Here is a 14,764-nt window from a genome sequence, read left to right as displayed (position 1 = left end):
ACATTAGATCTCTAGACTTATTCATCCTACATAACTGTAACTTTGTATACCTTAACAAATATCTCCCCATTTCCACCACCTCCGTGCCCCTGGTAACCACTGTTCTACTCTCTGTTTCTACATATATGACTTTTTTAGATTCCACATATAAGAGAGATCATGTACTATTTTTCTTTCTGTGTCTACATTATTTCACTTAACAATAATGTCTTATGGGTTCATCTATGTTGTGGCAAATGGCAAGATCTCCTTTTAAAAAGCTGAATAATATTCTATTATATATAATATATTCCATACACACACACACACACACACATATCACAATTTCTTTACCCTCAGAGATTATCTGCATTCCCATGTTCATTCCAGCAATATCACAATGGCCAAGATATGGAAACATCTTAGTGTCCATCAAGAGATAAATGGATAAAACACTAAACTTTAAAATCTAGGTTCAATGTCTATAAATATGGAAACCAATGGTTATTAATTTAGGAACCACTAGCCATCTTTTGGTTCCATACAAAACTTGAATTTAGTCTGCTCCTAGCCCCAGTATCTCTTAAGAGCAAGTCAAATACAATCAAGAAAATTTTATTTATCATCAGTAGGGCAGTAGCTAAAGAAGTTTGTTACTTAAAAAAGCAAACCAAAACAAAAAATCTATAAATATACCTTTAAAAAATAAAGATACTTTAAAGTAATTATATGTGTCATCAGTGGATGGCATGCAATGGCATTATTAGTATCAAGCATTTAGAAAGTGCTTAAAAGTATGTTTGTTTTACCTTAACAACATGTGATGTATCATTTCTACTTGGCTGATCATTTGGCAACTGATCTCTGTGGGTTATCCATGAGTGTTTTAATACTTGTTCTGTAGTGTACCGCTGCTGTGGGTCCATATGCAGCATATGGGAAAGCAAATCCTAAATTAAAATGAAAAAAATATATATATACATACATGAAACTACATATCATTAAAGGTTTTAATAAAATATATCATTTCACATTTTCTCAAAGTATGAGAGGATTAATAGCTTTGCAATCTGTTTTAGTTGACCTATCATTAGGGTAAACAAAACCCATATACTGCATAGTTAACTGTCAAAAGAGAATCTTAAAACAGATTTTTCAAAATACAGCATATCCTTATTTACCATTCTAAAATCAGGGGATACCAATGCTGTGTAACTTGAATGTGGTTAGTGAGGGAGGAGAAAAATGTAAAGTAGCAGGAACTATGGTGGAATATGCTAAATGGTCAGGAGGAGAAAGGAACTATAGATCTTTGCTGGTAATCTGGGCCCCAAAGTATAAGTGTATCTGTATACAGATACAACATCATAGAATGGGGGTCCCATGTTGTTAATATGCTCAGTAACTGGTGGTTTACTGTATAAAATACTAAAGAAAGCAAAACATAAATCCAAGGTTAGCAGCTGATTTCTAGCAATGTAGTGGTCAGAATATCATATATTTTTCATCAGAGTAAATGTAAATATGCTTATTTTCTCTATGTTGTAATAAAAACTTATAAATGTAATATAACCTCATAGTAAAACACAATTTTAAATTTATTAAATGATGTAACAATTTAAAATAAACTCTCTACCAAGCATCTTTTATAGAAAGGAGAATTAAACTCTCCTTAACAAGCATCTTCTAATATAGAAACAAAAGCATTTGTGAACTTTTTATCACTAGCAGAGGTAGTGAGAAACCAAAGACTACACTGTAATGTCAGAATTTGAAGAATAATGTAATTGGTTGAAACTATGTAGAGGAGTAGAACAACCAATCAAAAAAATCTATTGGAAAAAGAACATATGTGCAGAAATAAATGAAAAAATAATATTAAAAAGAACATAACAGTGAATTACATCAATAAAACAGACATAAATGATAATCATAAAAATGATTAAAGTTCCCAGAACTTCTGTGCCTCTGGCCAAGATGTAAAACCAGGAACTGGATTCACTCACCTGGTTGAAACCCAGCCCCTCCAAAAAAACATACCCATAAAATATAGGAAGCAACAGTTTTCAAGAGATCAGATATTAGGCAATGAAGGAAAGTAACCCCTAAAAGATGGGAAACAAATCAAGTAAGCCCTATGATTGCTCTAGCTTAGAACCTTGAAAGAGTTTTCAGGATGCTGGGTAGGTAAGGAAAACTCAGGCAGAGCCTGGCAGATTCCCTGTGGTGATGAAGCAGAACTGAGAGTCAGGGAAGACCAGGGCAGAAAAAGCAAGAAAGATTAATGAAGAGGTAAGAGGAGCAGAGAGAGAACCCTGTAGGGGGTCTCTTTCAAGTTTCTTCATTACAAACCCATATGTGGTGAAAAAAATAACAAAGGTCATGGGAAGAACTGTATGAAAGGATTAGAGGGAAATGGGAGTTCATACAGGGTGAAGAATATTGCCTGTTCCCACCAGTCAGACTGGAAAAATCTCATATTCATTGAGTATTTGGTAGAGAACTTGAAAGAAACCTGCCTGAGTAGTGAGTATCCCTAGATTAAACACTACTCTGGTCCTGCCTAAAAATATCTTAAAAGGAAGGCACAAAAGTATCAATTGTTTTCCCTAATTTAACTCAGAAAGTAGCTCAAGAATGGGAATACAAAAGCATCCAGCACTCACCAAGGTAAAATTCACTATGTCAAGCTTCTTATCCAAAATTACAAGGCATACAAAAGAGAAGGAAAATACAATGCAAAATGAAAAGAAAAAAATCAATCAATCAAAATTGACCCACAACTGAAACATATGTTCAAAAGTTAAGTAGAGAGACATAAAAAGAAACAAATAAAACAGAGATGAAAACTAAAATGTGAGACAAAAAAAAATAAAAAGAACCAAATAGGATTAATGGCAAATTTAAGATGGCAGGTAAAAAGACTGGTGAAGACACGGCAATAAACACTATAAAAAAGAAAAAAAAAGTGCAAAACAAGCAAGCAAAAAAGCAGAGCATCAATGAGCTATGGGACAACTTCAACTGACAAAGCACACAACTACAATTAGAGTCCCAGAAAGTAAGAGGGAAGAAAACAATATTTGAAGAAATAATGTCTCTAAAATTTCCAGATTTTATGGAAACTATGAACTCACATATCAAAGGTCAGTGAACCCCAAGTAAAAGAAATAAAGAAAATTACACCAAGGGACATCAAACCAAATTGCTCAAAACCCAAGACAGAGAAAACTTTAAAAGTAACTGAGAAAAGAAAAAGACATGTTACATATGATGAAACAAAGATAAAAATAAAAGCCCCATAGGCACATACATTAAGCTGCCCTGGGACAACCCCACCCACCAGTGGTGAGGTACCAGCCCTAGGTCCCCCCAGACCCTGCAGACAGTCACCTAGGCCCCTGGTCCCCCCTACTAACAAGGCAGCACCAGCCTTGGGACCACTGGGGCTGAACAGCCACTCATGCCAGGACCCAGCCCTGCCCAACAGTGGGCTGGCAGCCACCACAACACAGGGCCTGGCAACCAACTGGGCTGGGAGCCAGCCCTGTCTGCCAGCACACCCAGAGTAGTGGCCCCACCACAACAGAAGAACCCACGCAGCACACACATGGGGCACCCCTAGGACATATAGCTCTGGTGACCAGAGTGGAGTATGCTGATTGGCCCCATAGGATATCTCCTACATAATGCCACTTCTCCAAGATCAGGAAACATGACTGACCTACTTAATAAATAGAAATAAACACAGAGAACTGGGCAAAATGAGGAGACAGAGGAATATGTTCCAAACAAAGGAATAAGACAGAATCTCAGAAGAACTAAACAAACTGGAAGAGAGCAACCTACCCAATAAAGACTTCAAGGTAATGATCATAAAACTGCTCAATGAACTTGGGAGAATAATGGATGAACACAGTGAGAAGTCTAACAAAGAGTTACAAAGTATAAAGAACCATAAAACAGAGCTGAAGAATACAATAGTTGAAATTAAAAAAAAAATAACACTAAGAAGGAATCAAGAGTACATGACATAATACAGAGAAACAGATCAGTGAACTGAAAGACAGAATAATGTAAATCACCCAAGCTGAACAGAAAAAGGGAACAAAAGAATTTAAGAAATGAGGATAGCTTTTAAAAGATTTCTGGAAAAAATACCAAGAGTACAAATATTCACATTATAAGGGTCTCAAAGGAGAAGAGAGAAAGGGACGCAATTTATCTGAAGAAATATTAACTGGAAACTTCCCCTACCTGGGAAAGGAAATGGACATCCAGGTCCAGGAAGCAACTGAGTCCAAAACAAGCTGAACGAAAAGAGATCCACACCAAGGCACACTATAACTAAAACGGCAAAAATTATAGATAGGGAATCTTAAAAATGGCAAGAGAAAAACAACTAGTTACATACAAAGGGATTCCCATAAGACTTTCAGTTGACTTTTCAGCAGAACCTGCAAGCCAGAAGGGAGTGCCAAAGTGATGTATTCAAAGTGATGAAAGGACAAAACATACAACCAAGACTACTCTACCCAGCAAGGCTATCTTCAGATTTGAAGGCGAGAGAATGTTTTACAGAGAAGCAAGCACTAAAAGAGTTAGGTATCACTAAACCAATGGCTCTCCAAGAAATGCTAAAGGGACTTCTATAAGTAGCAAAGACAAGACCCAAACTAGAAATATAAAAATTACAAAAGGCAAAATCTCACTGGTAAAGGCAAAGGCACAGTAAAAGTCAACCACTTATAAAACTACTAGGAAGGTTAAAAGACAAGAGTGGTAAAATCACCTATATATACAAATAAAGTAGTTAAGAAATACACATAAAAACATGGAAAATATGATGTTAAAAACATTAAACATAAGAGGAGTATAAAAATGCAGCGTTTTTAGATGAGTTCAAACTTAAGAGATCATCAACTGAAAATAATCATATATATTGTGAAATACGAACATCATGGTAACCACAAAGCAAAAACCTGTAACAGACACACACACACACACACACACACACACACACACACACACGAGAGAGAGAGAGAGAGAGAGAAAGGAATCCAAACATAACACTAGTGATAATCATCAAATCACAAGGGAAGAGAGCAAAAGATGAAGAAAGATAAAAAAGACAAAAACAACCAGAAAAAAATTAACAAAATGGCAATAAGTATTGATACATACCTATTGATAATTATTTAAAATGTAAATAAATTAAATGTTCCAATCAAAATACATAGAAAGTGGCTGAATGACTAAAAAAAACAAGACCATCTATATGCTACCTATAAGAGACTCACTTCAGATGTAAACACATACAAAAACTGAATGTGACATGATAAAAAAGGTATTCCATCCAAATGGAAATGAAAAGAAAGCTGGGGTAGCAATACTTATATTAGATGAATAGACTTTGAAACAAAGACTGTAACAAGAGACAAAGAAGGACATTACATAATGATGAAGCGGTCAATCCAGCAAGATGTATATCAATTGTAAATATATATGAAACCAAAGTTGGAATACCTAAATACATAATGCAAATACTGATATTAAAAGACAAATTGACAGTAACACAATAATAGTAGTCAATGTCAATATAACACTTACATCAATGGAGAGATCATCCAGACAGAAAATCAATAAGGAAAAACTGGTTTTAAATGACACATTAGACTAGATGAAAATAATACAAATATACAGAACTTTTTTATCCAAAAACAAAAAAACACACATTTTTTTCAAGGGCACATGGAACATGCTCCAAAGACAGTTCACATGCTGGGTTGCAAAACAAGCCTCAATAAATTTAAGAAGACTGAAATCATATAAAGCATATTTTCCAACAATGGTATGAGACTAGAAATCAAGTACAAGAACAACAACAAAAAACTTCAAAAAAAAAAAAACCCACACATGTGGAGTCTAAACAACATGCACTAAACAACCAATGGATCACTGCAGAAATCAAAGAGGAAATCAAAAAATAATTAGAGACAAATGAAAGCAAAAACACAATGATCTACAATCTATGGGCCACAGCAAAAGCAGTTATTAGAGGGAAGTGGACAGTGATCCACACCTATATCAGGAAGCAAGAAAAATGCCAAACAATCTAACCTTACACTTAAAGGAACTAGAAAAAGAAGAAAGAAACAAAACTCAAAGTTAGTAGAAGGAAAGAAATAATAAAGATCAGAGCAGAAACAAATGAAATAGAGATTAAAAACCTCTAGCCAGACTCATCAAGAAAAAAAGAGAAAGAGCCCAAATCAATAAAATCAGAAGGGAAAGAGGATAAATAACTAATAGCACAGAAATAAAAAGGATCATAAGAGATTATTACAAACAGCTATACTCCAAAAAATGGACAATCTAGAAAAAAATGGATAAATTCCTAGAAACATACATTCTTCCAAGACTGAACCAGGAAGAACTAGAAAATGTGGACAGACCAATTACCAGTAATAAAACTGAATCAGTAATAAAAACAATTCCCAACAAACAAAAGTCCAGGACAAATGGCTTCACTGATGAATTCTAAAAACATTTAAATAAGAGTTAACACACATCCTTCTCAAAGAATTCCTAGAAAATTAAACAAAAAAGAATACTTTTGAACTCATTTTATAAGGCAAGCATAACCCTGATACCAAAACCAAAGATACCACCAAAGAAAGGAAAATTACAAGCTAATATCACTGATGAACATAGATAAAAACCCTCAATAAAATATTAGCAAACTAAATTGAACAACCTATTAAGTGGAACACAAAATGATAAAGTAGGATTTATCCCAGAGATGTAAAGGATGCTTCAGTATCTGCAAATCAATCAATGTGATACACCACATTAACAAATTGAAGAAGAAAAATCATATGATTATCTCAATAGATGCTGTAAATGCATTTGAAAAAAATTAAACATCATTTTTTTTTTTTTTTTTTTGGTATGCGGGCCTTTCACTGTTGTGGCCTCACCCATTGTGGAGAACAGACTCCGGACGCGCAGGCTCAGCGGCCATGGCTCACGGGCCTAGCCGCTCCGCGGCATGTGGGATCCTCCCTGACCGGGGCACGAACCCGTGTCCCCTGCATCGGCAGGCAGACTCTCAACGACTGCACCACCAGGGAAGCCCCTAAACATCATTTATGATAAAAACTCTAAACAAAGTTGGTATAGAGGTAATATACCTCAACATAATAAAGGCCATATATGACAAACCCACAGCTAGCATCATAGTCAATGATGAAATCTAAAAGTGTTTCCTCTAAAATCAGGAACAAGATAAAAACGTCCACTCTCACCACTTGTATTTAACATAGTACTAGAAGTCCTCACCAAAGGAATCAGACAAGGAAAAGAAATAAAATCAATAAAGAACACAGTCCTTAAGTGACACATTACACCAGATGGACTTAACTGATATCTATAGAGTGTTCCATCCAAAAGGATCAGAATACACATTCTTTTCAAGTGCACACTGAACAGTCTCCAGGATAGATCACATGCTAGGCAACAAAGCAAGCCTTGGTAAATTTAAGAAAATTGAAATCATATCTAGCATCTTTTCTAACCATGATGCTATGAGATTAGAAATCAACTACAAGAAAGAAACTGCAAAAAGAACCACAAGCACATGTAGGCTAAACAATATGCTCCTAATCAACCAATGGATCACTGAAGAAATCAAAGAAGAAATAAAAAAAAATACCTAGAGACAAGTGAAAATGAAAGCATGAAGATCCAAAAGATATGGGATGCAGCAAAAACAGTTCTAAGATGGAAGTTTATAGCAATACAAGCTTACCTCAGGAAACAAGACAAATCTCAAATAAGGAAGCTAACCTTACACCTAAAGGCACTGGAGAGAGAAGAACAAACAAAACCCAAAGGTAGTAGAAGGAAACACAAAGATCTGAGCAGAAATAAATTAAATAGACACTAAGAAAACAATAGAAAAGATTAATGAAACTAAAATCTGGTTCTTTGAAAAGATAAACAAAATTGATAAACCTTTAGCCGGACTCATCAAGAAAACAAGGGAAAGGGCCCAAATTAAGAAAATTAGAAATGAAAAAGGAGAAGTTTCAACGAACACCACAGAAATACAAAGGATCATGAGAGATTACTACAAGCAACTATATGCCAATAAAATGGACAACCTAGAAGAAATGGACAAACTCTTAGAAAGGTACAATCTCCCAAGACTTAATCAGGAAGAAATAGAAAATACGAATAGACCAATTACATGTAGTGAAATTGAATCTGTGATTTAAAGCTCTAAACAAAATCCCTATGACATTATTCAAAGAACTAGAACAAATAATCCTAAAATTTATATGGAACCATAAAAGACCCAGAATTGCCAAAGCAATCCTGAGGAAAAAGAACAAAGCAGGAGGCATAACCAACCCTCCCAGATTTCAGACACTACTATGAAGCTACAGTAATCAAAACAGCGTGGTACTGGCACAAAAGGAGACAGATCAATGGAACAGAGCAGAGAGCCCAGAAATAAACCCACACACCTATGTGCAATTAATCGTTGACAAGAGAGGCAAGAATATACAATGGGGAAAAGACAGTCTCTACAGCAAGTGATGCTGGGAAAGCTGGACAGTCACATGTAAATCAATGAAGCTAGAACACACTCTCTCACAACATACACAAAAATAAACTCAAAATGGCTTAAAGACTTAAATATAACACAAGATACTATAAAACTCCTAGAAGAGAGTGTAACAGGGAAGAGCCAATCCTGACTCCATGTTGGATCTGTTTCTTTACTTTAACCTTTGCTTCCTGTTACTTTTGTTCACTGACAGGATACTGTCTATACATAATGGCCTGCCTTGCGGAACCCTGCCCCTCTGCATGAATGTTAAACCAAAGTGCCTTTGTTCAGGGAAACATCCTGATCCTGTCTACCTGTGAATGGCTGCAAAAAAGAAGAAATTAACACATCTCCTCCCCAAGGCTGGCCATTCCAGGAGATATTTGCAAGACACAGCCTTTTTATTTTACTTCCTCACCTCCTCCCTCTTTCTCTTCTATAAAACAAGTGGGCATCCAGACCCCGATAAGATGGTTTTTTGGAGACATTAACCTGCCATCTTCTCGGTCTGCCAGCTTCCAAAAAAAAGTCATATTCCGTGCCTCAACACCTCATCTCCCAATTTATTGACCAGTCATGCGGCAAGCAGAGTGAGCATGGATTCGGTAACAAGAACACAGGCAAAACATTCTCTGACATACATTCTACTAATGTTTTCTTAGGTCAGTCTCACACAGCAACAGAAAAAAAAGCAAAAATAAATAGGACCTAGTCAAACATATAAGCTTTGGCACAGTAAAGGAAACCATAAACAAAACGAAAAGACAACCTACGGACTAGAAGAAAATATTTGCAAATCATGTAACCAACAAGGGTTTAATTTCCAAAATATACAAATAGCTCCTACAATTCAATAACAAAAAAACACAAATAACTCAAATGAAAAATGGGCAGAACACCTAAATAGACGTTTCTCCAAAGAAGACATACAGATGGCCAAAAGGCACATGAAAAGATGCTCATTATCACTAATTATTAGAGAAATGCAAATCAACATTACAATGAGGTATCATCTCAAACCAGGCAAAATGGCCATCATTAAAATGTCTACAAATAATAAATGCTAGAGAGGGTGTGGAGAAAAGGGAACCCTCTTACGCTGTTGGTGGGAATGTAAATTGGTGCAGCCATAATGGAAAACAGTACAGAGGTTCTCAAAAAACTAAAAATAAAGGTGCCATATGATCCAGCAATCCTACTCGTGGGCATATACCCAGGCAATACTATAATTCGAAAAGATACATTCACCTCTATGTTGATAGCAGCACTATGTACAATAGCCAAGACATGGAAGCAACCATTGCTAAGTGTCCATCAACAGATGAATGGATAAAGAAGTTCTGGTACATACGTAGAATGGAATATTACTCAGCCATAAAAAAATAATGAAATAATGCCATTTGCAGCAACGTGGATGGACCTGGATATTATCATGTTAAGTGAAGTAAGTCATAAAGAGAAAGACAAATACCATATGATATCACTTTTATGTGGAATCTAAAATAGAACACAAATGAACATACCTACGAAAAAAAACCTAACAAATACAGAGAAGAGACTTGTGGTTGCCAAGGTGGGGAGGGTGGGGGAAGGAAGGATTGGGAATTCTGGATTAGCAGATACAAACTATTATATGTAGGAGGGATAAACAACACGGTCCTACTGTATAGCACAGGGAACCATATTCAATATCCTGTGATAAACCATAATGGGGGACTTCCGGGAAGATGGCAGAAGAGTAAGACATGGAGATCAACTTCCTTCCCACAGATACACCAGAAATACATCTACACGTGGAACAACTCCTACAGAACACCTACTGAACACTGGCAGAAGACCTCAGACCTCCCAAAAGGCAAGAAACTACCCATGTACCTGGGTAGGGAAAAAGAAAAAAGAATAAACAGAGACAAAAGAATGGGGATGGGACCCGCACCAGTGGGAGGGAGCTGTGAAGGAGGAAAGGTTTCCACACACTAGGAGCCCCTTCGTGGGCAGAGATTGTGGGAGGCGGAGGGGGGGAGCTTCGGGGATGTGGAGGAGAGCGTAGCCACAGGGGTGTGGAGGGCAAAGCAGGGAGATTCCCACACAGAGGATCAGGGCCGACTGGCACTCACCAGCCCGAGAGGCTTGTCTGCTCCCCCGCCGGGATGGACGGGGCTGGGAGCTGAGGCTTGGGCTTCGGTTGGAACACAGGGAGAGGACTGGGGTTGGTGGCGTGAACACAGCCTGCAGGGGGTTAGTGCACCACGGCTGGATGGGAGGGAGTCTGGGGAAAAGTCTGGACCTGCCGAAGAGGCAAGGAACTTTTTCTTCCCTCTTTGATTCCTCAAGCGTGAGGAGAGGGGATTAAGAATGCTGCTTAAAGGAGCTCCAGAGACGGGTGTGAGCCGCGGCTAATAGCACGGACCCTAGAGACAGGCATGAGACACTAAGGCTGCTGCTGCTGCCACCAAGAAGCCTGTGTGCGAGCACAGGTCACTATCCACACCCCCCTTCCAGGGAGCCTGTGCAGCCCGCCACTGCCAGGGTCCTGTGATACAGGCACAACTCCCCAGGGAGAATGCACGGTGCGCATCAGGCTGGTGCAACGTCACGGTGGCCTCTGCCGCCGCAGGCTCGCCCCGCATTCCGTGTCCCTCCCTACCCCTGGCCTGAGTGAGCCAGAACCCCAGAATCAGCTGATCCTTTAACCTCATCCTATCTGAGCGAAGAATAGACGCCCTCCAGCGACCTACATGCAGAGGCGGGGCCAAATCCAAAGCTGAGCCCCTGGGAGCTGTGAGAACAAAGAAGAGAAAGGGAAATCTCTCCCAGCAGCCTCAGAAGCAGTGGATTAAAGCTCCACAATCAACTTGATGTACCCGGTATCTGTGGAAAACATGAATAGACAACGAATCATCCCAAATTAAGGAGGTGGACTTTGACAGCAAGATTTATGATTTTTTCCCCTTTTTCACTTTTTGTGTGTATGTGTATACTTCTGTGTGATTTTGTCTGTATAGTTTTGCTTCCACCATTTGTCCGAGGGTTCTATCCATTCGTATTTTTTAAAAAAAATTTTCTTAATAATTAGTTTTTATTTTAATAACTTTATTTTATTTTACTTTATCTTTGTTCTTTGTTTCCTTCCATCCCTCCTTTAGACAACGAATGATCCCAAATTGAGGAGGTGGACTTTGAGAGCATGATTTATGATTTTTTCCCCTTTTCCTCTTTTTGTGAGTGTTTATGTGTATGGTTCTGTGTGAGATTTTGTCTGTATAGCTTTGCTTCCATTTGACCCAGGGTTCTATGCGTCTGTTTTTTTGTTTTCTTTTTCTCTTAATAAATATTTTCTTTATTTTAATAACTTTATTATATTTTATCTTACTTTACTTTATTTTACTTTATCTTCTTTCTTTCTTTTCTCCTTCCTTCGCTGCTTCCTTCCACCCTCCCTCCTTCCCTCCATTCTTTTTTTCTTTCTTTCTTTCTTTTCTTCTTTCTTTCTTTCTTCCTTTCTTTCTTCTTCTACTAATTCTTTCTTTCTACTTTTTCTCCCTTTTCTCCTGAGCCATGTGGATGAAAGGCTCTTGGTGCTGCAGCCATGAGTTAGTGCTGTGCCTCTGAGGTGGGAGAGCCAACTTCAGGACACTGGTCCACAAGACGTCCCAGCTCCACATAATATCAAACAGTGAAAACCTCCCAGAGATCTCCACCTCAACACCAGCACCCAGCTTCACTCAACGACCAGCAAGCAACAGTGCCGGACATGCTATGCCAAACTACTAGCAAGAGAGGAACACAACACCACCCATTAGCAGAGAGGCTGACCAAAATCATAATAAGTCCACAGACACCCCAAAACACACAACCAGACGTGGACCTGCCCACCAGAAAGATAAGATCCAGCCTCAACCACCAGAACACAGGCACTAGTCCCCTCCACCAGGGGGACTACACAACCCACTGGACCAACATTGGCCACTGGGGACAGACATCAAAAACAACGGGAACTACGAACCTGCAGTCTGCAAAAAGGAGACACCCAAACACAGTAAGATAAGCAAAATGAGAAGACAGAAAAAACACACAGCAGATGAAGGAGCAAGATAAAAACCCACCAGACCTAACAAATGAAGAGAAAATAGGGAGTCTACCTGAAAAAGAATTCAGAAAAATGATAGTAAGGATGATCCAAGATCTTGGAAATAGAATAGACAAAATGCAGGAAACATTAAACAAGGATCTAGAAGAAATAAAGATGAAACAAACAATGATGAACAACAAAATAAATGAAGTGAAAAATACTCTAGATGGATTCAATAGCAGAATAACTGAGGCAGAAGAATGGATAAGTAATCTGGAAGATAGAATAGTGGAAATAACTACTGCAGAGCAGAATAAAGAAAAAAGAATGAAAAGAACTGAGGACGGTCTCAGAGACTTCTGAGAAAACATTAAATGCACCAACATTCGAATTGTAGGGGTTCCAGAAGAAGAGAAAACGAAAGCGACTGAGAAAATATTTGAAGAGATTATAGTTGAAAACCTCCCAAATATGGGAAAGGAAATAGTTAATCAAGTCCAGGAAGCACAGAGAGTCCCATACAGGATAAATCCAAGGAGAAATACGCCAAGACACATACTAATCAAACTGTCAAAAATTAAATACAAAGAAAACATATTAAAAGCAGCAAGGGAAAAACAACAAATAACACACAAGGGAATCCCCATAAGGTTAACAGTTGAACTTTCAGCAGAAACTCTTCAAGCCAGAAGAGACTGGCAAGACATATTTAATGTGATGAAGGAGAAAAATCTGCAAAAAAGATTACTCTACCCAGCAAAGATCTCATTCAGATTTGATGGAGAAATTAAAACCTTTAAAGACAAGCAAAAGCTGAGAGAGTTCAGCACCACCAAACCAGCTCAACAACAACTGCTAAAGGAACTTCTCTAGGCAAGAAACACAGGAGAAGGAAAAGACCTACAATAACAAACCCAAAACAATTAAGAAAATGGGAATAGGAACATACATATCGATAATCACCTTAAATGTAAATGGACTAAACGCTCCAACCAAAAGACACAGATTGGTGGAGTGGAGACAAAAACAAGATCCATATATTTGCTATCTACAAGAGACCCACTTCAGACCTAGAGACACATACAGACTGAAAGTAAGGGGATGGAAAAAGATATTTCATGCAAATAGAAACCAAAGGAGAGCTGGAGTAGCAATTCTCATATCAGACAAAATAGACTTTAAAATAAAGACTTTTAGAAGAGACAAAGAAGGACACTACATAATGATCAAGGGATCAACCCAAGAAGAAGATATAACAGTTGTAAATATTTATGCACCCAACATAGGAGCACCTCAATATAAAAGGCAAATACTAACAGCCATAAAAGGGGAAATCGACAGTAACACATTCATACTAGGGGATTTTAACACCCCAATTTTACCAATGAACAGATCATCCAAAATGAAAATAAATAAGGAAACACAAGCTTTAAATGACACATTAAACAAGATGGACTTAATTGATATTTATAGGACATTCCATTCAAAAACTACAGAATACACATTTTTCTCAAGTGCTCATGGAACATTCTCCAGGATAGATCATATCTTGGGTCACAAATCAAGCGCCTTGGTAAATTTAAGAAAATTGAAATTGTATCAAGTACCTTTTCCTACCACAACGCTATTAGACTAGATATCAATTAAAGGAAAAGATCTGTAAAAAATACAAACACATGGAGGCTAAACAATACACTACTTACTAACGAAGTGATCACTGAAGAAATAAAACAGGAAATAAAAAAATACCTAGAAACAAATGACAATGGAGACACGATGACCCAAAATCTATGGAATGCAGCAAAAGCAGTTCTAAGAGGGAAGTTTATAGCAATACACTCCTCCCTTAAGAAGCAGGAAACATCTCGAATAAACAACCTAACCTTGTGCCTAAAGCAATTAGAGAAAGAAGAGTTAAAAAAAAAACAAAGTTAGCAGAAGGAAAGAAATCATAAAAATCACATCAGAAATAAATGAAAAAGAAATGAAGGAAATGATAGCAAAGATCAATAAAACTAAAAGCTGGTTCTTTGAGAAGATAAACAAAATTGATAAACCATTAGCCAGACTCATCAAGAAAAAAAGGGAAAAGACTC

The 14,764-nt window shown here is 37.5% G+C and overlaps 1 protein-coding gene across 5 annotated transcripts in view; it reads right to left on the bottom strand.

The window, feature by feature from the left end:
• The window catches only part of RPS6KA6 (ribosomal protein S6 kinase A6), a 171,950-nt gene that overhangs the window by 6,273 nt on the left and 150,913 nt on the right, over positions 1-14,764 (bottom strand). For all 5 annotated transcript variants that reach the window (XM_070044684.1, XM_060292449.1, XM_060292448.2 and 2 more), the window contains one exon: positions 789-929. In XM_070044684.1, the coding sequence (XP_069900785.1) occupies positions 789-929 (141 nt within the window). The remainder of the gene's footprint in view (positions 1-788; positions 930-14,764) is intronic.

Source organism: Globicephala melas, chromosome X (assembly GCF_963455315.2).
Source record: "Globicephala melas chromosome X, mGloMel1.2, whole genome shotgun sequence".
In the NCBI taxonomy this organism is placed as follows: domain Eukaryota; kingdom Metazoa; phylum Chordata; class Mammalia; order Artiodactyla; family Delphinidae; genus Globicephala; species Globicephala melas.
This window is presented reverse-complemented; position numbering and strand designations above follow the sequence as displayed.